Source organism: Glycine soja, chromosome 12 (genome assembly GCF_004193775.1).
Source record: "Glycine soja cultivar W05 chromosome 12, ASM419377v2, whole genome shotgun sequence".
Taxonomy (NCBI): Eukaryota; Viridiplantae; Streptophyta; class Magnoliopsida; order Fabales; family Fabaceae; genus Glycine; species Glycine soja.
In genome coordinates this window covers 7557568-7583877 of record NC_041013.1, presented here as the reverse complement: position 1 = coordinate 7583877, position 26310 = coordinate 7557568, and the positions used below count along the sequence as shown (strand labels likewise).

At 32.3% G+C, this 26310-nt stretch overlaps 3 protein-coding genes across 6 annotated transcripts; 1 reads left to right on the top strand and 2 right to left on the bottom strand.

Annotated features, from left to right (window-relative positions):
- The first annotated feature begins 296 nt into the window (after nt 1-296).
- Nucleotides 297-7413, top strand: LOC114380588 (bifunctional nitrilase/nitrile hydratase NIT4A-like). Its single transcript, XM_028339718.1, has 5 exons — nt 297-538; nt 804-983; nt 3860-4153; nt 6062-6343; nt 6967-7413. The coding sequence occupies exons 1-5, from the start codon at nt 394-396 to the stop codon at nt 7116-7118; spliced, it is 1053 nt and encodes a 350-aa protein (XP_028195519.1). The 5' UTR covers nt 297-393; the 3' UTR covers nt 7119-7413.
- A 1415-nt stretch (nt 7414-8828) lies between these two features.
- Nucleotides 8829-12495, bottom strand: LOC114380231 (uncharacterized protein At5g41620-like). Its single transcript, XM_028339229.1, has 3 exons — nt 11486-12495; nt 11241-11363; nt 8829-10404 (listed from the first exon to the last, which is right to left on the bottom strand). Exons 1-3 carry the CDS (start codon nt 11975-11977, stop codon nt 9040-9042), a joined length of 1980 nt encoding a protein of 659 aa, XP_028195030.1. The 5' UTR covers nt 11978-12495; the 3' UTR covers nt 8829-9039.
- A 7597-nt stretch (nt 12496-20092) lies between these two features.
- On the bottom strand, nt 20093-24881 carry LOC114380508 (photosystem I subunit O-like). 4 transcript variants are annotated; one of them, XM_028339603.1, is made up of 5 exons: nt 24699-24881; nt 24320-24395; nt 24017-24196; nt 22114-22218; nt 20093-20262 (listed from the first exon to the last, which is right to left on the bottom strand). In XM_028339603.1, the coding sequence occupies exons 1-4, from the start codon at nt 24772-24774 to the stop codon at nt 22128-22130; spliced, it is 423 nt and encodes a 140-aa protein (XP_028195404.1). In that variant the 5' UTR covers nt 24775-24881; the 3' UTR covers nt 20093-20262; nt 22114-22127. The 4 variants fall into 4 exon arrangements, with proteins under 4 accessions (XP_028195404.1, XP_028195405.1, XP_028195403.1 ...); XM_028339604.1 differs by having other exon boundaries at nt 20093-20256; XM_028339602.1 differs by lacking the exon at nt 20093-20262 and adding an exon at nt 21900-22020.
- Between the last annotated feature and the right edge of the window lie 1429 nt (nt 24882-26310).

The following is a 26310-nucleotide window of genomic DNA, read 5'->3' as shown; positions in this document are numbered from 1 at the left end:
TATATATATATATATATATATATATATATAATATTATTTTCTTAGTTTTAAATATAAGAAAAGTTTAATTAATTTCATCTTATTTAATGTTATTATATTTAAATACTTTTTTAGTTAAAATGTTAGTTTTAATGATTTTTTATATCAATTTTCAATTGGAGAAAAATAATTTTTCAATTAAAATTGGTATAATTAAATTTGTTAATTAACCTGATTTTTTTTCTTATATTTAAAACTATAATAAGTACTAGTACTATTAATTAGTTATTACGAGCCTAGAAAATTTTCAACTTTCTTACACAAAATAAATACTTGCTATTCGGGATCATGGCGATGTTTGTTTGAAACAACAGCAACGGAGAGGATGAGAAGAGAGTGAAGTTTGTGAAAGAGATGGCACTCGTAACAACAAACCCAACCATCAATGAGGGGCCTCTGTTCGCCGAAGTTGACATGGGTTCCGACTTCAACGCCCCAACGGTTCGAGCTACCGTTGTTCAAGCCTCCACCATCTTCTACGACACACCAGCCACCTTAGGTCCTTTCCCTCTCCCTCAAAAAATTTCCACCTTTCTCTTTTTTATCTGTTACCCTTTTCCATTTGGTGCCAAATTTCTAGTCTTTTTGTGTTTTCGTGTCGAAAGCACCATCTGGGGTGCTCCAAATTGACCCAGTAATGATCCTTTGGCTCGAGAAGTTATCTAATTTGTTGAGTGCTTTTATTGGTTATGGGGAAATGAAATGGGAGCGTTGGTTCTGAATTAGTTGCTAAAATTTATGATGTTTTTTCTTTGTGTGTGTAGATAAGGCTGAGAGGTTGTTGGCTGAAGCTACTAGCTATGGGTCCCAGCTTGTGGTGTTTCCAGAAGCCTTTGTGGGTGGCTACCCGCGTGGTTCAGCTTTTGGTCTTTCGATCGGAAATCGCACTGCTAAGGGTAGAGAGGAGTTTCGCAAGTATCATTCTGCAGCCATTGATGTGCCTGGTAAGAGCTAACTAAGATGAAACACTCCCATCGCACTTGTTGCTAACTTACTTTGTGTTGGAACAAAACTATTACAAAACCTTTTTAAACATAAAGAGGAGTCTAATTACAAAACCTTGTTAACTAACCTTGTTGGATTTTAAGGTAAGGTCGAGAAGTTTGGCGACCTTTGATTATATACATGTATTTTCTTAGTCTAATTCATTGTACTACTGTCAACTAACTGATTGTTTTATTTTTATAAACATAGAAAGGATTAAAGGAATGAATCTGCTGTCTGCTGACATTATTTTATTCGGCCTGAGAATTTTGACCAAGGTCTGTATGGTGTGATGCAAAAATAGAGGTGAAAAATTTACTAATAAATTTTTAATATAATTCTCTTAATAAAACTTATCTACTAATTTATTTTTACCTTTATTTTTGTCTTATACCGAACTGACTTGAGAATCAATTTGGTGTGTTACATTAGAATTGGAGGTGGATAATCTGGGCATGAGTTTTTCTAGTAAAAAATCTTCCCTAGTATTAGAGATACAAATTAATTTAGTTAGTTAGAAATTAGTTATTAATTCAGTTAGTTACAAATTAATTTAGTTAGTTACAAATTATTTATAAGTTTAATTTTATAAGGTTCCATATATTCAAAATTTGCTCATTTTGAGCATTATTCAAAGTAATATTTAATTTTTCTTTTCTCTTATTTTCATCTCTCTACCTTGAATTTTTATCATGGTATCAGAGCAATGAATCCTTCCCAATTATTCTTTTTTCCGCTGCACTTTTTTTTCTTCTTTATCTGGCAAGAAAAATGTCTCGTGGTCGCGGTAGCTTCGTTGGTGTTAACCATGCTCCATGTCCAACTCCTGTTCAGAGTGGCAATCGTGGATTTTGTATTCAGTCCTCGAAGTATTCAACATGAAAACAGTAGTTAATGGGTCTCCTGCTGCTGCCACTGCACCTATGACTAATAGTCTAGGCGGTGATACATGCAATGTGAATGTATGTATACATGATTTTGATGATGTCAAAAGAAGAATTAAACAAAGCTCATTTTGCTTCAAGATTAATACAAGATTGTTTCAACAAACAAAGTCTTGATTCAAGATTTCTTCAAGATCAAGCCTTGCCTCACAATGAAAGGTTTCAAGTCATTCAAGGCACATGTAATCGATTACCAATACATGTAATCGATTACCAATGGTTTGAAAGTGTGTTATCGATTACACATCATATGTAATCGATTACCAGAGACTCTGAACGTTGGAAATTCAAATTTTAAATGAAGGGTCACAACTGTTCAAGAAAAATAACTATGTAATCAATTACACTAATTATGTAATCGATTATCAGAGAGGATTTTCAAGGAATATCGCCAACAATCACATCTTTTCATTAGATTTGTGAATGGCCATCAAAGGCCTATAAATAGGTGACTTGGGCACGAATTTTATGCAGAGAGTTTTGCTTGGCAAAAATGTCTTATCCTCTCAAAAGACAATGAGAGAGATTCCAAAAGAACTTCATTGTCAAATGCTCTCTCAAAAGAAATCCTTGATCAAACACTTGCAAAATCTATAAGGATTCTTACATGATCTTCATTGTAATATTCTTCTCTTGAAGAGAGAATTTTTCTTCCATTCTTCTTATTCAATGAGATTGGTTAAGAGACTGTGAGTCTCTTGTTGTAAAGGATTCCTGAACACAAGGGATGGGTTGCCCATGTGTGGTTCAGACTTTGTAATGGATTTTACAAAGATAGTGGAAATCTCAAGTGGGTTGCTTGAGTACTGGATGTAGGCACGGGAAGTGGCCGAACCAGTATAAAAAATTGTGTTTGCATTCTCTCTTCCCTTATCTCATTTATGTTATTGCAATCAATTTTGCCTTGCATGTTTATAGAACATTATTAAATTGATTGTTGTTGCTTCTTCTGCATTCTAAGCCTATCCCTCTTAAGATTATTGAGGCCACAAGGTCCAACATGCAATGCTCCCACAAAGGCTTTCCAAGATCCTTTTAGGTCTGTTTTGATGATTTTAACTTCTGTCATGGGTGGTTAAGTCTTGGTTATTGTTGGTTCACAAATTGTTTGTGAAAACTCCTCATAGAAGACAAATTTTGTGATTTTTCTATTTTGTTGATGTAAGTTTCTGTCCATGGTGATTAAGCATTGTTTAAGCTTTTGTCATGGATGGTTAAGCATTAAATTGTTGTTTGGCTTCTATTCTTGATGGTTAAGCCTTGTTGCTTCTACCAAATGGTTAAACTTTAAGGTATAGTTTTTATTTGGTGGTTAAGCTTTGAGAGTTTCATGGATTAATGATTTGAGCTTATGCCAAATGGCTTGTTGTTGATTTCGCTTGATGGTTAAGCTTTGATGCTTGCTTTGGACTCTTGGAAGAAGATTGAGAAAGCCGAAGTTGGTTGAAGATTTCTAGAAGTTACAGTTTTGGCCAATGTATTTCTAGTATGTTTAGATATATTTTTCAGACTTTATTTTCATTTCCTTTGATGCAAACGTATTATCTTCTTCAAGCTGGAAGTGTTTTCAACATCTTTCAGCTTGCGGGGGATATTAGAGATATAGATTAGTTTAGTTAGTTATAAATTAGTTATTAGCTTAGTTAGTTATAAGTTAATTTAGTTAGTTACAAATTAGTTACAAGTTTAGTTATATAAGGTTCCATGTATTCATGTAAAAACTGATTTGCTCATTTTAAACATTATTCAAAGTAATATTCAGTTTTTCTTTTCTCTTATTTCAATCTCTCTACCTTAAATTTTTATCACCTAGATTTATCACTTGTTGATTCTAACATATTCAAGTTAGTGTGGGCACACACTTTCTATTAACAAATGTTGTATTGTTGTAGGTCCTGAAGTTGATAGATTGGCAGCAATGGCAGGGAAGTATAAAGTACATTTAGTGATGGGTGTGATAGAGAGGGACGGCTACACACTTTATTGCACCGTTCTGTTCTTTGATTCTCAGGGTCATTACCTAGGAAAGCACAGGAAAATCATGCCAACTGCATTGGAGCGGGTTATCTGGGGATTTGGGGATGGATCAACCATTCCAGTGTTTGAAACTCCCGTTGGAAAAATAGGTGCTGCCATTTGTTGGGAGAACAGAATGCCACTATTAAGGACAGCAATGTATGCCAAAGGTTAGAAATTTTTATGTTGGATAATTAGATTTTTTTCTTCCAATTACACGCTGTGTTGTATGAGAAACATTAAGAAGAGCATTTTAATTAGGATCTTGCTAATCGATACCCTTAGAGTATTGTTTAAGAAACTAAAAGAAGAAAGAAGAAAATATTTGTTGTTGAAATCATGGGCAGTTAAGGTTCTTTTTCTTATACTGGAGCCGGTTGTTTACATTAGTGTAGTGTGTTATTTTGTTTTTGCCAAGTTTATGGGGATTTTAACTAGTTTAAAGATGTATGCACTATGAACTAATTAAAAATCGTGTTAGACATGACTTTTCAAATAATTTAATTTCTATATATTATCGGTGTAAAAAATTTACACTACCAACTGTTAAACTATTGGCAAGTACATCAATTTGTCACAAGTAATAAAGTTAAAACGGAAGTCCAAGTGTTGAGTTCGCATGGACTTTGTTTGTACTTGAATTGGTGTATATCCAATTTTTAAGCAAAAAATTGAAGAGAAGGGAAATTAGAAGTAAAGTAAGATAATTAGAGACAAGAAAAATTAAAATTAGGAAAGACAAGAAAAACAAACACTTTGATGGGAAGGTTAATTCTGCAAATGTGTTAGGGCTTAGCATATCAAACCTACTCTTAATGTAATATTAATAATTTTTTTTTATTTAACATTATCACAATTTTTACCTACATGTATTTAGATACTCTAACCCTGGTCCCTTAAGTGAAAGAGCCTAATTTATCTCATTTTTCCCCTAATCCCTTAAGAAATTAAATTAAACAAATTACATTGGAATTAGAGATGTATGAATAGGCTAAACAATATCATTTGATATGATTCATTTAGATGTCATTTCCTAGTTCTTTAGAAAATAAACATTTTCCAATGCCTAAATCCTAAACAGATGCATGAGTATGGATGATTAGACCACAACCAATGATAAAAGGAATATAAAAGAAGCAATAAAAATTGAAATAATATTAAATAGATAGTAAGAAAAGTAACATCACAAGAGCTTGGTTGCTAGGCTCTCAGCAATGGGGGTTTAGCCTCTCATTGTCATGAGAGGTTTTACAGGGGATTGATAGAGATGGAAGAAGAAGAATAGGGATAGAGAAGGAGGAAAGAGATGACTCTTAGAGAGAGTTCCCTTATTTGAGAATATCAGGTTTTTAGGGTATTCAATAGAAAACTCTGAGTCTCGATGTGTCTTTCTCCTTAGTTTCCTCCTCTTTTTATAGGTGTACTTAGCTTAAAATTTACACATCTCGCGATAGCTGCACTTAGCGAGTATAGCAGTGATTACGCGCTTAGTGCGGGATTCGCGCTAAGTGCCTTCAGGTTTCTTCGTGAGACTTCGTTGCGCTAAACTTGTGTTGTCCGCTAAGTGAGGCATCGCGTTGGACGTGTCTTGAGCGCTGAGCAAGTTTGTCCCTAACTTCAACTTCTTCTTCAAGGCTTCACTTTATTTTTCTGCAACAATAATCTCCAAAGCACTTGTAAATTCATTCTTTTGAACCGTGCTGGTCAAGAATTAAGATAATATTAAAAACCCTCTTATTCACATAAAAACAAGTAGTAAAGGGGAGGAAATCTAACAATTTCTATCTGATTTAAGTATCAATTATACCTGAGTTTTGTAATTATCACCAACCAATCATAAATTATTATTAATATGACTTTTAAAATAGTAATTATAAAAATTAACAAATTCACTATAATGATCAATTATGATGGAATGACAGTATGAAAATCTCTTAGGCTTTCAATGTATTCACTATTTACTCTTTAAAATAACTATAACAAAAGTCAATAACTTACATCACAATCAATAATTGGATGGTGGTATAAAAAAATCTATACAATGTCCGTTTATTCTAATTAAATTATTTGTTTAACAGGTGTGGAGATATATTGTGCTCCAACAGCTGATGCCAGGGATGTGTGGCAGGCATCAATGACCCATATTGCACTTGAAGGTGGATGTTTTGTTTTGTCAGCAAACCAGTTTTGTCGGAGAAGGGATTACCCACCCCCTCCAGAGTATGTTTTTGCTGGCACAGAAGTGGACCTGACACCGGATTCTGTTGTGTGCGCCGGAGGTAGTGTCATTATATCACCATTAGGGGCTGTTCTGGCTGGACCAAATTATGACGGGGAGGCGCTAATCTCAGCAGACCTTGGTATGTCATATTTACTCTTGCTGCTTCAATTCTCTTAACAATGCTCATAAGGATTGTTATTTTCTTTGATGATGTTATGTTAGGGACCAAGGGTATTAAAGTTATGTACCAAATAGTTAGAAAGGCATACTGTTGTACATGATAGTTAGGCGGCATTAGGCAATAACAATGTCTAAAACTCTAACAGTAATAAAAGGATAGCCCATTTTGTTTTATACATATTTTACCCCTTTAACTACTATAGATGCAACTAGTAACTTCATGTGTGTCTTTCGGCTGATATATAAATATAGTGGAATTAGGAGGACAGTGAGATTGACTTGTAACTAACTGATAATTCAGTTGTTGAAAGGACTTTCCCTTGGCAAGGTTACTTTGAATAATAATTCATTGATTCTTGAAGCTTCCCTACTATTTCACTTTTTTCCCCCTCTTGTAAACTCTTAATTCTGGACCTATCATGTTACTGCTCCGCAGCTAGGCAAATACGTAAATGGGTCTACTAAACTAATGTAACTCGTTGAGGTTGTTTTTGGTTGGCTCAGAAATTCTTTGTTGGATCACTTTATTTGTATTAAAAGAATTTGTCTATTAACATTGTGATTCTTGAAAATTTTGCATAGATCTTGGAGAAATTGCAAGAGCTAAGTTTGATTTTGATGTGGTTGGACACTATTCAAGGCCTGAAGTGCTTAGCTTAACTGTAAAGGACCATCAAACGAACCCCGTTACTTTTACATCAACATCGACAAAAATTGAAGACAAGACCAAGTAGTTTCTTCCTTTCATGGCTTGCAACTTCCAAACCTCCAGTTCTGGACCTGTCCACATAGCCTTATTTGACCCCTTGTATGTTAACTCTTGTGTCCATATATGAAAGGTTATTTGGGCATTTTGTCGTGGTTTATATCACCACATTAAAATGACATTGGAACTCATATTTGCTATTTTTCACATAATTTCATAAGCTAAAAATTAAGCTTATGAAAGTAACCTTGCACGAAAGCTTAAGCAAATCAACTGGTTGTTTTAATTATCGAGTTTTTACTAATAAATGGCACTTATAACAATATAGTTTCTTTGACAAGTTCTACTCAAAATTGAAAGCAAACCCGACTTTTTATTTTTTACTGGAAAAGCAAACCCGAGTTACTTACCTAGACATTGAAAAACCTATATTGTGTCCTGTAGAAATGTAAATGAGTCAAGCCGAGTCAAATTCTAAAAAATTCCTTAAATTATTTTTTATCTTTAACAACTTAGTATTTAATAAAACATTTACAAATGAAAATATACATTTACAAATGAAAATATGTGCTCCAACATACGGTATGACAGTGAAATTTACATAATTTAAACTTTTCTTTATCTGTATATATAAACGAGCTATTAATGTTTATTTGACTCATTTAAATAATAATTCAGCCTAATTTTAATGAGTTGAACTTGAATAATTCGTGAATGGCTCAACTCATTTTGCATTCTAGTACTTGGATATACTGTAACGTACTGATTTGAAGCAAGTGCAAATGCCTTTAGCTTATTTTTCACCAAAGCATAGGTTTGTTCTCTAACTTACATGTGCCAAGTGAATTTAGCTCCTAGATATATGAGTAATTAATTTTTTTTGCCTTCAACTCCAAGTCTTTAGCATGTATAACTTGATGACTGAAAATTACGTGTATGTAGGGAAAATGTCAAATGAGTTGGACATCAAACTAGTTATATGCTTGGTATTTCATGTTGTTTAGAAATGAGTACTTTCTCAGTTTCTCTATTAATTTTTTACCGCACGTATTTCTTCTATACGTCCCATAAACAAAGGGTGCTAGAACACAAGCATGTTACTAAACAGATTCCTCTGAGTACATTTGATTCTTTGATCCATATAAATTTTACTATGTGAAGATAAACTCAACATGTATAATTTCAAGAAATAGCAGTTCAATTAATATAAACAGTACAAAGTGCTACGAAAACATTAATATATGGAAATGTTTGTTTTGCAAAAAGTAAAATCCGTTGTTGTCAAATAATATCAAATATGGCCCCACCACACGATGGTTGATTCAAAGTTCCAAACGGAGGCAACATTAGAGTACAGAGAATTCAAATATTTGAATTGTTGGAGTTGGAAGTTTCCAATGATAATGTTATCCGTCACGCTGTCACGGCCAGTACTGTTTCATTTAAATCACCATAGATATATAATTGTGTCCCCAGAATAGTTTTTAGTAGCAGACTCTCTTTGTTCTTATCTCATTTGTTTTGAGGTCAAGCCGAAAAGCCTCCATTATTTCCTTTTGAAACTATAAGGAGAATCAAAATCCATGTGTGGCTATGACATTGTTTGCCAGCAATTTTCGTCCTGGTGGATTATTAACAACTTGTTCAAATTACAATTTTTTTCTTTTAATAGTTATGTCGGCAGAATATTCAAATAGGAAAATTTACTTTGAACTTCAAATGCCAATAAAGCCAGGAGTAGCTAAGCACAAAACTGCAATATGTGACTCTATTCAATATGTACATGTTTCTTGCTATGGCTTTAACAATTACCACACATAACAATGATATTAATATTAAGCCTTGGAACATATTTAACTCATCAAAGACAGCATTTACAGTTTAGAACAGAAATAGTTTAAGCTATCTATATGATAAAAATAAGTTACTAACTACCACTATCAAAATTCTTAACATCCAGATTTTTTTCCTGCAACTTCTTGTTTCAAATTGTCACCTTCCAGGGCAAGAGCATTTTCCCCAGCTTCTCCACCAGCACACTGCAAAGCTAATAATAGATTATTTCTCTTGTCAGAATTGGCACACGACACAGTGTCTTGGAGCCCCTTATTAGACCTATTGCTCTGAGTTTCATCTTTATCATCTTGTAAACTAGCTTGTGAAAGAAATTCAATTGACCTATCAGGATCAAAATGATCGGAAACCTCCTGAATATTTATAGAAAAATCCCTCTTCCTACCACTTGATGTTCCCTTGTTGAAGCAAATACTTCCCCACAGAATTTTCTCAGAGAAAGACTTCCTCCCAATACTCTCTTTGTCAATTGAAAATCTCTTATCTTGACCAACATTTTCACAAGCAAAACTCCACTTGTAGCCTTTGCTGTCATCATCCATGTTTAATTCAATGGAGTGGAGATCACTGTCATCTGAATCATCATCTCCTTCATGCCCTACATCATTTTCAACATCCGAATCATCCTCCTTCTCTGCATTCTGGAATCCCCAACAGACATTTTTGAAATAAGACTCAAGATCCTTGATCTTTTTACATTCGGGAGAAACATCCTCATTCTGTCCATCTTTAGTCCTCATAAAGTCCTCAAGCTCAGTTCTCAGTTTTTCGAGGAAAGCATTTTTCTCCTCAAACTGATACTTAGCCTCTGAAAGCTTCATCTGGACTCTCTCCTCGCGCAAAACATCGGCTAACTGAAGCATTTCCCTTTCCTTCTCCACCTCCTCACGAACTTTAGCTGATTCCCTTTTCAGTTCCTCCACCTGTGCTCTATCTTCCCCAATGCCTTTGGCAAGTTCATCACAAATTTGCTCAAGAATCTCCTTTGCACGCTTCTCCCTTTCAATCTCTTTGGATGCTTTCAAATGGGAAGCTTTTACACTAGCCATTTCTTTGGCAATCTTCTTGTTCAACCTTTCAGTTTGCCTCCTCAACTTCTTCTCCACTGCAAGCTCCTCCGCCACATGTTTTATGGCATGATGAATCCTTTCTCGTTCTTTTCTTTTCCAAGCAGCCTTCTCTTCTGCAAAATGCTTCATCACATACTCAATATCGTTCTGGTTCGAGCACTGTTCGTGGATCAGTTGATCAATTTGGTGGCACACTCGATCAAGCTCACTCCCCAGAGCCAAGACAAGGGGCATGCTTGATGCTTGCTGCTCTCTAAGGCACATTTGACTTAACACCTTTAGAAGCTTCTTTGATGTAGATAGGCCACTTCTAGCCTCCTTCAGACGGTTCCTAACATCACCTGTGCCTTTGCCGCGATTCTTCTTGCTTCTGAGCTGATTTTCTACCTCCTGCATTTCAACTTTTCAACATAGTTCAGTTTCTTCCCTCCCAAAAAAACATAGGAAAAAGAACAAGCCCATCATTACGTGCAACAAAATTGTAAATCATTTAATTGATCAGATCTATATCTATTTTTTCTTGCTGTTGCTTTTTTTCATTTTAATCTAGATACAGCATACAATGTAAAGAACATAATATACCAATTCAGAGTGAATAATAACAGTCTAATCTTTAAACTAGTGATTTCCAATTAAGAAGCTATAAGGTCATGATTGTTAACATTAAATTTAAAACAATTGTTTTTTATATTTTTAAAAAAGTGTCCTAGTAAACAATTTAAAAGGTCTCATGGACAGAACATGCATCAAGTGCCATTTGTTGTAGTTAGACAACTCAAGCCCCTATAAACCCCACATCCCACCCCCTTCTGCACTTTGACTAGTCATGGGCAAACACTACAATGGTCATATCACACCCTCAGTTTGCAGTTGAGAGACATGGTGAAAGACTTTGATACCAGTTGATAAAAACCTTTGGAAAACCACACAACAAAACAAAAGCTAGTTATTGGAAAGCACAAGGCCTAATAAACCCCACACTAAAATTCCATACTTCCAATGTGGGACTATACCTTCCAGTTCTTCCAATGTGGGACTATAACTTCCAGTTGTACCCTAACATAATCTATCTATCTTATTTTAGGTCCATTAAATAAACAAAACCCCCAGATAAAAAAAAAAAAAAAAAAAAAAAACTGGAAGAAAAGAACTTTGTGAAAATGATGACCAATCAGCATGCTTACCACATTTCTAATTGGTCTGATAAATTCAAATTCACTCTTTACCTCAATAAAATTGGCACTGCTATGAGCATCAAGAGCATCCAAATAGTAATCACCAGACAGAAGCTGATGAGAAAACCTCGATACTCTTCTCTTGCAGCTACCCCCTTCAAGCCCCTTCATCCTCTGCACAAACAAAAGCACAAACCAAAAATCACACCACACCAATGAACCAAAACAAACAAAAAACAGAACTTTAACACAAAATCAATCAAAAAAAAAAACAGAACTTTTAACACAAAATTCACCTCTGAGGCAGGACTATGAGATGGATCTGACATCTGTGGCCTTAACAAGCCCGATCTGGACAAACCCACACCCTTCTTCTCTCTGCTTCTAACCTTCTCCTTGCAGCCTCTCATTGGATCAACCTCGAACTCCTTCTTCACCCTCGAAGGGGGCAAATCATTGATTTCCCACAGTGTAGCAGCGAGTTTTCTGGCAGAAACAGAAAGCTCCTTGTCCTTGGAGGGTAACATGGAGCCAGAAGAATGCAACAAAGGCTTCGTGTGGTGTTGTTGTTGCTGTTGTTGTCGTTGAGTAGGAACAGAAGGAGAAGAACTTGTGTTAGTCTTCCACATGGGAACTGGGGTACTTGACCCTCCTTTCTTCCCAACCAAAATGGCTCTCTTGAAACGGTATCTTCTGACCAAAGAGGAAGAGGAAGATGAGGAACAACCTCGTTTCCTAGTCTTGTTGTTGAGGTTGTTGTTGGTGGTGGTGTAATGACTCGAGGGCATGGTGATGAGAAAATTGAGTGAAGGAGTTTGAGGTACCCGAAAATCCCGGGTGTTCGTGATTCACATGAGGATTCGGACACGGGATAAGTGCAGTGCAGTGTAGTGTGGTGTGGTGTGGTGTGGTGTGGTGTGTTACAAAGTTCCTAGGAGCAGCAAGGTGTGCCAGTTGTGGCCAGCATCATCATCATCTTCTCTTTTTTAGCAAAGTGGGTCATCAAAGATCTTCTCTTTCTTATGCTTCTTCTTCTTCTTCTACGATTATTTTTGAACGGCTAAAGAGGGTGGTGGTCGAGGACCAGGGAAAGTAGGAACATGTCAAAAAAATGGAAAGATACGTTTTTAGAGATGGAAATAAACCGAAGCTTTAAGTTGAGTTTTGGTGTGAAGTGGTGTTGTGAGAGGGAAAGAAGAAAAAAAGTGAGAGAGAAAGAGAATATCTTGTGAGAGGGAAGGGTGCACAATAACAGTCTATATCTATGGGTCATGTCATTAAAAAAATAATAATAAATGATAATCGAGTACCAAGTACAAGAATATCAATAAACTTAAAATTAAAATATTTTTATTGAGAGAAAAAAATAATATTATTTATGATTATTTTATATTCTTGTATACTTAATATTTTTTTTAGTTCCTTAAAACGGTGATTAATAGGAAAAAAACTCACTTAAAAAGATGGAAAGAGACAACTGGCAGACACGTGAGGTGCATGTGAGTTCAATCAGGGACGTGCATGTGTTGTGTTACTTAAAAAACTTCAAGGTTCAAGGAAACGTCCACAAGAGTGTATATATTTAATATTGGTACATTAATTGATATCGTTAATTTATTGCCTTGATTTATTGGCTTGATTCTCTGTACTGTATTGATTCATTTCATCAACCTTCTTATTCTGTAGTTCTATAATATATAGTCCGTTTAGCACTTAAACCCTGATCACACCTGGAATGTTCTTCAAATCTGTCCATTGCAGACTTTTCACGGTATCCATGGCATCACCTTCTTGAATTATATTATTTAATCAAATCAAATATATTTTAATAAAATAAATTATTGTTTTAGTCTTGGATGGTGTATAAACAGCTATATTAGTGTCTAAAACTTTTAAAATTCTAAATGTGTTTCTCAACATGCAATTTGTCAATTACTTTAGTTCAAAATTAATTAAAAATAAATAAATTTGTAACTTCAGTAATAAGTGAAAAATGTAAAATCTTCAGTTTCAATGATAAAAAAAAAATACAGTATGATCAAAAAAGACTTGTTAGTTTCAATGATTTGTGTTATAATGTTATACACTTTAAGGTATCAAAATGTTGTAAGTCATAAGTGAAAACTGTAAATTCTTTATAGTTTCAATGATATAAAAATACAGTATGGTAAAAAAAGACTTGTTAGTTTCAAAGATTAGTGTGATAATGTTATACACTTTAAGGAATCAAAATGTTAGTTTACTTTACTTAAATGATATTTTTTTATCATATCAAATATTTTATTTCATACGTATTTTTTTCATATCTCTTTTTATGATTGGATATATTTTTGCTAGCTCGATAAATTGATTTTGTTGTCTAGGAATAACTTTTCTCTTCCTTTTGTCATTAGTCCTTGAAGTTGTAAACTTATTCTAATTGGACCATTCCCAATAATTTCCTTGATATGATTGAAAGATGATTAAGGGTAGGAGAAAGATTAATTATTGTCACGTCTCAGCATGTGGAAGATATTGATGCATTGAATGCTAAATCATTAGCGGTCATATGGCTGATTTATTGTTTTGTTAATTTGACCGCTAGCAAAATTAATCAGCAGATGGAAATAACCATTACAGCCAAATTAAGACAGAATCCCATTGACGTTTATGGAGAAAAGAAGGTAAGGTATGAGATAATTGAAAGGAAGATAAATCAAAAAGAAAAAATAGGATTGTACTTGTAGAGTTAGCCCAAAAAAATTACAAGTACGGAATAATAATTGAGGTGGGGTGTGTAATAAGTAATCCTAGTACTCCTGTGACATAAAACTGTATCAATTATGTCCGTAAGTATAAATAAATTATTTGATTTGAATGATATTCAATTTGATTTTTTTAAAATAAAATCTTGAATTAAAATTTTATGGATGAAAAATATATAATTAGAAAGAAAAATCTAATCAAAATCAATCAATCAAATTTTTTTGATAAAAATTAATTATTAACAAAAATCGATAAATACTTAATAAAAAATCATATCAAAGAGTTTGGGGCCCAGAAAACGGTTCAACGTGGCTTTTAGCAAATATAATGGTGGTAAAGGAAACACACAGAATTTGTTGTATGGGAGGCCCCCACCAAGGGGTTATTTTGCCTATTATTATGATTCTTTTCTTTTGGAATGGGAACATACAGTGTGGTTTCGTTTGGACATTTGGCCTTTATGTATGGAAGTATGCGGGAACTTGCACGGCACTCGCATTAATACCAAGTTATAATCTTCGTCCATTGAGTCAGCACCTTTTATCGCTTGCTTTACTGCATTGTCTATAAGATCTATGGTGTCTACTCAGATTTGCCTTCCAAGGACGTAAAACTCAAAGCTTTTTGTAGGGGGAGGAAGGAAGGAAAACGGGGATATACCAATTGGTATTTCAAATTAGTGTTGTGTCTAAGAGTATCAACAATATTTGTGTGTCAATGCTAGTGGGTACACTTGATTAAGAATTGGCTTAAATAACTTTTATAACTTAACATTTTTTTATTTTTAGTCCAAGTAAGGTTAATGTTTTTTATTTTGATATCTGTAAGTTTATTTTTTTAATTTTAATTTTTGTAAGTTCGTATTTTTTAATTTCGATCCCTTGTAATATATTTTATTCATTTTTACTCCTATAAGTTTACTTCTTTTTTTCAATTTTGGTCCCTATATAAATTAAACATTAGAATATTAAAGGAACTAAAATTAAAAAACATAAAATTACAAAAATTAAAAAAAAAACTTACATAGACCAAAATTAAAAAAAAAAAAGTCAACTTACATTGATTTTTGACTTAGAGACCGCTAAACCATTCTGTCTAATGATGTGAATGAAGGTCTGAAGATGTTTGAAATGTTGGTCAATATTTTGGGAAAAGATTAAAACATCATCTATATAGACAATGACAAATTTTGAATAAGGATTGAAAATATCATTCATATTTTTTTGAAATTCTGAAGGGGCATTCTTCAGTCCGAATGGCATTACATTCCACTCATATTGCCCGAAAGGTACAATGAAGGTTGTTTTGTACCTATTTGATTCTTGGATCCGAATTTGTCAAAATCCAGATTTCATATCAAATTTGGAGAAAATTTTTGCAGAATTTAATCTGTTAAGTAAGTCCCTTTTGTTTGGAATAAGATATCTAATCCACTGTAAGGCTTGATTTAAAGGTTTGTAATTTATGACTAGGCGAGGCATACCCCGCTCAAACTCAGCTTGTTTATTGACATAGAAAGCCACACAAGACCCTGGGCTTTTGCTCTTTCTGATTAAGCCTTTATCAAGCAAATCCTTAATTTCTTTTTGGCAATATTGGAGGAGTTCTTCATTCATTTGGATTGGCCTAGCTTTTGTGGGAATTTGTTTCTCCTTAAAGTCCTTTTCATAAGGAAGATCAACAATGTGTTTTTTCCTATTCCAAAATGCATGTGGCAAGTTGGAACAAATGGTTGATTCGATATGATGTAATAACGATTGAATTTTCTCTTTTATTTGGGGTTTTTCTAATTGCATTTGAATGTTATTAAAGGATACTTCCTCTTTTAAGAAGTTGATTTGGTTGATTTTATTTTGTATGAAATTTATGTTTTTGGAGATTAGTTTAGTAGAAAAAATTAATTTAATTTTCTTCCTAAATGGTTTGTAGTTATTCCCTCTTTAGATATCTGAAGAGGAAAAAGTGCTCTAATAAAGGGAGTACCTAGGATTACTTTGTTCTTAAGGTTTTTTACCAGAAGGAAGTTGGTATTAATCCTAAGACCTTGATTTTCAATGATTGCATTAGATAACTTGTAATTGATCTTTAATTTAGATCCACTCTCTGTACTTTGTTTCTCTGAAGTTTTTTCAAAGAACTTTGTAGGAATTAATCCTTCTAAAATGCAGTTTGAATCAGCCCCTGTATCAAATAGGGCCATTGTGTCTAAGACGAAATCCTTAATAATGATTCTAATGTTTATGTAAAATTTTTGGATTTTAATCTTGTTGATTAATCCCATAAACATTTCATCTTCCAGATTTTCAGTTTCATTTTCTTCATCCTTTTCAATATTCTCAGAATCACTGCTTCCTTCAAGCTGAGAAAGGATGATTTGGTGAATTTCTTGTTGCTGACGAAGTTCTTTAACTTCTCTTTTTAAATTATTAATCTTTGTTTGGAGATCTTGAATTGTGGTTGGTTTTGTCGTAGTATTTTTTAACCTTTTGAATATGTTACTAACATCAAATTTATTATTTGTGATAAAATCTTTTTGTCTAGGTTTGGTTTCTAAAGTTTTCTTTAATTTTTCCAAGAAAACCTTTTCCTGGGGGTCAGGTATGGAATTGATGGCCTCAAACAAGAGATCTTGTTCTCTTGTTAGAGTGTTGATTTGTCTTTCATTGTCACCATCCGTAGATGATAGTTGGTCATCTTGTTGTATTATGTTGAGATTTTCATCGGAGAGTATGGAGGATGAAGTGTTTGTTTCTTCTTCCGAGGTTTCTATGAGCAAATTATTAATCTGCTCTTCAATGGCTGGTTCTAGGTTAAGGTTTCTTAATTTTTTCTTGAACCTACAGTATTTTCTAATGTGACCTTGTTTTCCACAGTTGTAACATGTTATTTTGGATTTTAATTTTGGTTTAGGAGTTTCCATCTCCTTGCTGGTTAAGGGTTTGTGCGAGTATCTTCTTCTTGGAAATCTCTTTTTATGGATAGTTTTATTTTCATGGGATTCTTTTCTAAGATTTTGTTTTTTCTTTTGTTTTGGACAGGCTGATAGTCCAAATTGTTCGCAGAAAATCCTAGATATCTCTTTGTTTGGGTTTTCTCTTTGGCTAATTGCCTTTGAATTTTGTCATCCTGACATATTTTTAAGGCCACTTTCTAGACTAAGAGATTAATTGACCGTAACTTAAGCTCTCATATGGAATGTCTCCATTAGCAGACTGGCTACGGATTTTGTCTCTAACCTTATCTCCTAATGATCTTGGAAGACCGGCTAGAAATTTTTCTTTCCAAAAAGGTTGTTGACTATCTTCTCTGGTGTAGACTCTAGTTAGGAAGGTATCTCTGTACCACATAAAATTGCTAATGTTCTACAATTAAGATTGGATAGTAATTTTATAGACCTATCTTTCCAAAGAGACGGGTCTCCAATAAAATGTTGGGTTATTGTAAATATAAGTGTATTAACAGTGTCAGGAATCTCCTTATTATCGTCATTAGTAATGACTTTTCCATTGAGATCCGTCTTAGCTGCACTGTAAATTTTTTATTTTTCCTTATTAGTGAGATAATTATCCCACCAACCTTTTAACTGCCGGGAAAATCTTGCCACTAAGATATCAATAATGGTTTCTTCCGAACATTCATAGGATGTTTGGTAGGCTGTGGCTGCCATGGTCATATGTTGGAGTGTATTCATGATATTATACTCCGTTTGGGCATCTATATTCCACTCATAGATGTTGTTTGCACTGAAACTCTTAAAATTATTTTCACCTCTTTCTTCTAATAGAAGGTCAAGGGCAGTTGGTCTTTGGTAGTATAATTTGGAAGGTGTTTTCCAGTGTTTGGAATTTATTGGATTTATGTCTTTTTCTTATACGGAACCTATCTCAGTTGTGTTTTTTGAGTTTTGGTCACTATCTTCATTAATGACATTAATTAATTTGGAGGTACTTCTTGTTACCATTTTTTATGTTCCTTCTAAGGGTTGGGGAGTTTCGGGGATGACTCTAAGCAAACTATCAAGCTTATTTAATAATTCGCTATTATTATCACCTACTCCTTCCATAAGGGATTTGTTCTTCCTGAGTTCCCTTATTTTTTATTTGGCTTTGTCAGTAATTTTGAATGGTACATTTGAATAAAGGTTTTTCTATGGGAATATTGGATGGAGTTTCCTCAGGAGTTTTATGTTTGGGAATTATTTTGGTTTTGATGGATTCTCCTAAAACTTGCAAATATTTATTGGTGTAATTTGTTTGTTCCTTTAAGCTTTTAATGTCTTTAGAGGTTACTTCCTCATTGACGTCTTTTGTTTTAAATGGACTGGCCATGACAGGTTTATCATGACTGCATTTGACCTTTGGTAGTTGATATTCGGTTGTGGGAGGTAATTCTGATTGGATTAACTCACCATCCTTAATTTGCCAATTTGTTATCACATTTGTTGTTGGATCACCTATGATGTCTTGCTTCCACGGGTAATCTATATCCTTTTTTATGGTATAAGCATGGAACCAATCAAAGAAAAGGACATTAATTTTGACTCTTTTGACAAAAGCATAGAATTTGTCTTGGATTTGTTTTTTGTTTGAACCCTTAAAATGTTGAAAAAATCATCTCCTTTAAGGTTCATTCTCCAGAGAATAAAAGTCTTTTCTAAGGGTTTCCTTATCAATGCTAAAATTGTCAGATAATATCATAAGGTTCATGCATAGAGGAATAAGTTGGAGATTGGATCGACTTTTGGTCGTCCTCTTGTTCTTGGTTGTACGTTATTCTAGGTATACTAGAAGTGGTATCTAAACCTTGGAGGTTTACAATAGGGAACTGGTTGTGTGACTCAGATCTAGTTAATCCTACTGGAATTGAACGGGTTCTCACCGAGAAAAACCTTCTTGCTGACTCATATTCAGACCTAGAGGCTTGTATCCTTGATGAGAAAGAATTTCTCCTGTTGAAGGTTATCTCTACCTTACCAGAGTTGTCTTGTTTAATTTGTTTTATTGTTGGAGCAGGTCGGGGGACAGACGGTGTGACCTTATCCATGATCCATTTTTTAGGAAGAGTTACCCCATCCCATTTTGTTGTTCTCGGAAGAGAAACATTGGCCTTTGTCATATCAATGATAAACAAAGTTGTCTCTCCTCTTTAAGGCTTTAATAGGACTCTTGCCGCACAAGTGTTCATGACCTTATACTAGATCCTATAGATTAAGGTTGTTGGGATTGATCCTTCTTTCATGTCAAGACCATGAAAGTGGATGTTTAGGAACAGAAAGTCAAGAATGTTTCTATCCATCAGACTCACTGTTTTGTTTGGATAATAATTGAAGTATACCGAACCTTGTCCTAGGCTTGTTTCTACTGTACCTATCAAGGAATCTTCAAATTTGTTATGCCTAATGTCTCTAAGGCACATTAAAATTGCTGCATCTATGCCCATATCAATTAAAGGCTTGATGGCTACTTGTACACAACCGATGTGTAAATATTTGTACTTACGGCTATGTTCATAAATTGAGTTTTTTGAAAGTAAATGAAATTCTTTCCCTGTATCTTGTCCTAGAGAAATATTATTTTCTACAGTTTTAATTATATAATCAAAATTATGTTTGTCTTTAATTGTCTCAGGAACGTACAGTGTATCCTAAGGGATTTATGGAATGTTCCAGTCATCCATGTTTTGATTTATATCTTCAAATTGGACCTCCTCATCGAAGAGATTATGTTTTGGGGCGACCTCGTGGGTCTGGTTTTCTTGTTCTTTGAGGTAATTGATATTTTTTGGTGAAGTATTTGAGGATGATGATGACGAATTGGATCTAAAGGAAATACGAGAAAAAGATCGTAAAAGACGCGACATACTAAAAACATCCTCTAGTATCTTTGCCTTCATGTGATTCCATAGAAATGTTTCCATAAGATTATATGTCACTAAATTTCTTGGATTTGAAAAAAAAAAACTTTAACTTTTTTTTAACAGACAATATAGTTTAAACACTACTCCTATAACCACCAGTTTATTATGTCTTAATATTTTATTTGAATAATACACCTTAGTTTTACTGCTCTTTCTCATCCACGGAACTTACTGCTACAATATCATTCAACTAAAATATCAAACTGTTGTGCTTCTAGAAAATATTGTTCAAACATATACTGTTCAAGTTAAAAGTACTATACATTCTCTAAAACAATTACTGTGCAAAAGTTCAGATCCATGAAATCAGTTAATATATGTCCTTAGAGACAGTATTCCTACTTTCCCATTAGGCTCTGATACCAGAGATCAGCAAAGGAAAAACAATGACCTCTTTCCTTGTGTCCTGTTCCTATGAGACAAGTCACCCGCAAACTTAGAAAAAAATTCAAAGTACTTTTTCTCAATAGAAATGCCAATGGGTACCAAACCGAATGCAATGTTATTTATTTAATCATACATACATAGAGAAGATCAAGTGATTATATGAATAACTCTTCCTTTTCAATTGTAGACAATGTCTTATTAAAAAAAAGGACATTCACTTGTTACATAGAGATTGTGCAATTTGATCCTACTTTTTTTTTTTATCAAAATCAGTAAAAAAAAAAAAAGTGAAAAAAACCCACACTTGTAAAGGTGAAATTTGTAAATAAAAGAATTAATTCCTTTTATCTTGTATCCACGATTAATGCAGTCTTATATGCTTGAACTTTAGATTTATAGTATTAAGCAAAGGTTATACCTATACTTGTGTGGTTAGGTCAATTCTAACCTACTAGTAGTATCGATAGGTTGCATTGGGAAAGAAGCATTATATTTCTGACCAGTAACAAGACTTACCACAAGCGAAATATGATTGAGGATGTTAATTCAAAACCTTCCGATAAAATAAGAACAACCCTCACATTTAAAGCTCTCTTTTTGTGTGTGTTTTTTTAATTATCTCTCTATTATTTCATCTATTATATTTTTCTTTGCATAACCAAACTGAGCGTAGTTGTCTCATTAAAAAAAAAAATTATATACATCATTTTTTATTAATTTAATCGTTGAATATTTTTATATCAACTCAATAATCATGTATATAAAATTTTATAAATGTTTCTTTATCCCCAATCTGTTAATAAGTAATGATTATGCATCCTTTAAACAAAAAAAGAAAGAAAAGACTATAAAAACAAAATAAATAACACTTAAAAAATTGTCTAAAAAGATAAAGAAATAAATAACTAAAAAATAAATATCATTTGGATAAGCTTTTTTCTAAAAAAGATAAAAAAAAATACTTTCTCCATTCCAAAATAAATATCACATTTAAAAAAATATCCCAAAATAAGTGTTATATTAGCTTTTTAATGTAATATTACTTTTTTTTTCTACTAATACATTTCATAAATGTTAGTTTAACTTTTTAATATAATATTAATGTTAAGGTTAGTTTTGTAAAATTATTTTTTATCTCCATTTATTAGTTTTTATTTATCTGTGTTAATTGGGGACTGAATAAGCCAAAAAAATCTGTTATATATCAGTCTGAATTATAAGTAAATCTCAAACTTTATTTTTAGTGTCACTTTTATAATTCTCGATATCAATTTCAATAAATGATAATTTGAAAAATAATTTTAATGAGATTGATTTAATTAAACATGTCAACTAACTTTTTAATTACCGTAAATAATTTTTTTTCATATACTTGATACCAAATATATGAAAAATACTAATTAATTATTTCTTACATTTTCAAAAATTGTCTATTTTAAAAAAATTATCATCATACACATTCCAATATAATCACCATCTTTCTCTTGTCAAATTATTATACATAAAAATCCCGAATATTAAATTATTTAAATAATATATTCCATTCGAAAAAATTATATTCCTAACACTTATATATATATATATATATATATATATATATATATATATTAGACGAATAGAGATTTTTTTTTTCTCTTGATCAATAATTATGATAATGATAGGTTACTGAAACTGCAGGGTTACTTTGGAAATTTTGCAGGACTAGAAGTTGGGACATTGATGAGGAGCAAGTACAACAATAATAATATACAACATTATGAAGGCGATATTACACAGATTTCTCCTAGTAAGAAGGAAAAAGGTAGCATAGAGTTATACATTATAGATTGCAAGGCACAAAAGGGAATGAAGAAAAAAAGAGAAAGCAAAAGCATACCATAAGTTTGGAATTCAAAAGTACTCTTCAGTCCTTCCCTTGAATCCAATTTGCCCAAAAGTGAGGCAGATGAACAAGCCAAGGTGCCACGTAACCAGCCATAACCTGCGCATGACGTATGCCTCGTGTTAATTATCAATATGTCTTCATTGTCTTGAAGAAAATGCTTAGAAAGAGAAAACAGTAGAAGATGTGTTTTATTCATCTTGTTAAATAAACTGCATTTTTCTGTGTGTTTCATTGTCTTCTTTAATAAATTGCAATTTTTATTTCAAAGCTGGTCCCATGGTTTAGTGATCAGGACATTGGACTCTAAATCCAGTAGCCTGAGTTCAAGTTTCGGTGGCACCTTTATTTTCATTAACATTTTGGTGAGAGATTTTATAATATGCTTTTATTTTACCTCACATTTCAAATATCGTTGCAAAAAAGCCTTTTTATGTTGTTGTATTAAGACTTAAGAGGCGATTTGAGTTAAGGTTCTTGCTTTTTCTAATTTTTTTTTTATAGGTTTGTATCGAGAAGTTCATATGAGCTAAATCAGCTTTTCAACACTTGACGAAAATACAAGAATCGATTTGTCCATCCAACAAAAAACAATTGTTGATACATAAATAATAATAATTTAATTATTAATATTAGGCTAAAATGCAATTTTGATCCCTATTTTATAATTAATGATTAATTATATTTTTAATATCAAGTAAAAAAAAAGGGATTTGTCAACCACGGTCATCGTCAAACTTCTCGAATTGAGGTTGTAAAAGAATAGAGCAAACAAGCAGCAGAGACACACAAATGTTCTTTTGTTTTTGGTCAAACATAGAAATGTTCTAATAATTAACACTCTGGCCCACTATAAAAATGGGCTTACAATGTTGAAGCATTTGCACTCTGGGCTCAAGTCCACTCTTCTCATATTTTGTCGTTAAAGTTAGGTAAAAGCAAAACTATTATAAATATTCAAAAGCCATATAAGAAAGTAACTATCATTCATTTTCATTATCAAAAATATTATATTAACACATTCCAATACTATACTGTCTATTGCCACCTTATTCTCTTATTTATTAATATAAGTGAAATAAATAATTATGTGTTGAAATATTAGTGAATAGGATTGTAAAGCCTTTTATACTGTAAGTATATACTACTAAATACTTTGGTTGGAATTATTTTTGAAAAAAAACACTTATTTTATTCAAAAAATTCTTTCTGTAAGTTGGCAAAAGAGGCTACTGTGTACTGACTCTATTTCATCAACTATTTTTCTCGTGAACTCTTTCAGTTATGCAGCCATCTTAAATGTTTAAGATTAGAAAGCAGTGTCAATTAATTAAATCGAGCAAGTCTGAACTACTAGATTTATGTTTGTGAAGCAACTGAGTCCAAAGCAAATGGACATTCAAATAAAGCTACAACAAAATTACTTTGACTTTTTTATATTAAAAAATATAATTTTTCCGTTCAACTTGGATATAATCCGTATCCAAACATATTAAGCTTAAGGTATGTTTGTATATCAGTTTTGTTGAACGTAACTTTCATCTCAACGAGATAAAAAAGACTTTCTTTGCTGTTTTTAACGTTGGAAAGTGTGATTATCCGTATAACAAACTCTAAACAGCAATCCAAACACACACTAGCTAGGTTTTCTCTTTGGGCAAGGTCCAACTCATCCAAGTCGCTCATTTCAATTTCATTTTTCTTTTCATGCCTCTCATCATCATCTTCTTCCTCTTTCTCTTAATATTAATATTAATATAATTATTGTTGTTGCTGTGAAGTAAAGAACCATTGAATAATAATAATAATAATAATAATAATAATAATAATAATAATAATAATAATAATAATAATAAAGAATGAAAGAAAAAAAACTACAAAGGGTGAAGTGACTAACCAAAAGGATGAAGTAAGGGCAGGAGGGGTGGGGAAGTGAGCAAGCTCAGCTCCAATGCTCTCAAAGAAGAGGCCAGTCAGACTTTTACCGTTGATAGCCGGTACGCTTGAGGGTGCTAGCCAACCAATCAACCCAAACCCAATCACACTGTAATCTGCCCGCAGCCAATTCCTCTCGAAGCTTCAACCATCATATATATATATATATACACACACACATGTCATGTCATCATTCATGCATTCATTTTTTTTTTCTTTTTTAATTTCAAAATCAGACAAATTATTAATCTTGTACTAAAATTACCATGTAACCCTCCCATTTCCCATTGCCACAGCTTGCCTCAAGGGATTCCTAGCACTCACTGGCGATTTCACAAACCCTGCAAACAAATTGCAAAACATGCCACACAGCATGCTCATCTTGAATTCTTGATCCTACCCTATAGTTTCACGTTATCCAAAATCACATTGAATTTAGGTAAATATTCTCATATTTGGGTTCTCATTGAATCAATTCTGCTTTTAAAATTGATTTTGAATTGCAATAATTTAAATAACTTTTGTATTAAATCTAAAATTTTATATTTAAAACATTGAAATATAAATTACCTGACTTCAAAATTAATTTTGTAAACACCCATTCTTTACACATTGCATGGCATGTGTATCAATCAATATCATACCTGAGGTGAGACGAGATGAGGTGGATGACAGTGATGCACCACCGAGTCCTGCGACGGTCGCGAAGGTGGTTGTCATTTTCGCTATGCCTAAGAGTTTCTGAATCAGTAGTGGCTATGGTAGTTTTTGGGTTCCTATTCTTGATATTATTTTTGTTGTTTTCTACCAAATGGACTCCATTGAGTTAGATTGGGTTTGGATTGCGTTTGCATGGATGCAAGCGTTATGCAATAACGTTGTGCCACATAGGAGCCTATAAGATAAAGTGGGGTCTACATTAATCCCTTGATAATCCATGGAGCCAAAAACATCAATGAGGTATGGCAACTCGTAGTTCACACTTAAAACTTAAATAATATGATTGATAGCATTTAATTAGATTCAATCTTCATGGTGTTTTAATTATAGTAGATTAGAGAGAGTATTTGATAAATAACTTTTCTTACTTTTTTTATAGATCACATGTTAGTATCTTTCGTTATAGATGATAAAGTTTTTCCTTTAAATATTTAATTCTACACTTAAACACTTAAAGCTTAAATTTTAAACATTTGATGAACTGAAATGATCTCACCATAGTTGATTCACTTGTTTTTATGGGTTTTCTTAAATGTTTTTAGTTCTTAAAATATAAACTTTTTTTTTAGTCTTACATTTATGAAAATGCCTTATATATAAATATAAATATAGTACGTATTTATTTTTAAACTAGAATATAATTTTGGTTCCTCATTAATTGTTAATTTTAGTTTTATAAGTTCAAAGTATATTTGTTATATTAAGTTGATCTTTCCGTCAATTTATAAGACTAATTTGATCTATTTAATGGCATCTAACCATGGTAAAAAAAATTGATGAAAGAATCATTTTAGTTTAAAGTAACATTTTGAGATATTAAAATGAATTTTTGTTAAACTTAAGAGATGAAATTAATTTTAAAAAAATAGATAAAAGACTAAATTTATATTTTAACCTAATTTCTATAAAGGAGTACCAAAAATAAATAATTTTATATCAAAGACAAACTGCATTTTTTTTACAAAGAGTACATCTTACACACATAAATGAAGAATTAAAATAAGATGTTTTATTTTTTAAGGAAAAAAAAACATTATCCTATTTACATGGACTAAAAATATTTAGTGATATATTTTTTTCTTCATTAAATTGTAACTTTAGTTTCTAACTTTTATTGGTGATTTTTTATTCTTCTATTATTTCTTTAGTGATTTCAATTCTGATATTTTAAAAATTTTGTAATTGTGATCCAATTGTTAATTATATATATATATATATATATATATATTTAATTTTAGTCTAATTAAATTCTAAATCTGAATATATCTTTTTAAAATACCCTAAAAATATTTTAATTAATTAAAATATAAAAATATAATAAAATGAATGAATGAAAAATAAAAAATGATACTAGCTCCATTCTTATTTATTAGAACAAAGGTAGTAATAATAAAGTTGTAAATGAATTTGATTTACGAATAATATTTTTAGCAATAATCTCAAGTGGCGTTTGTCTTACGGATGATTATTTTAGTTATGGGAATATAAAATAATAATGTTATTCTCAAGCATTATTAAGAAATATGTTTGATTAAC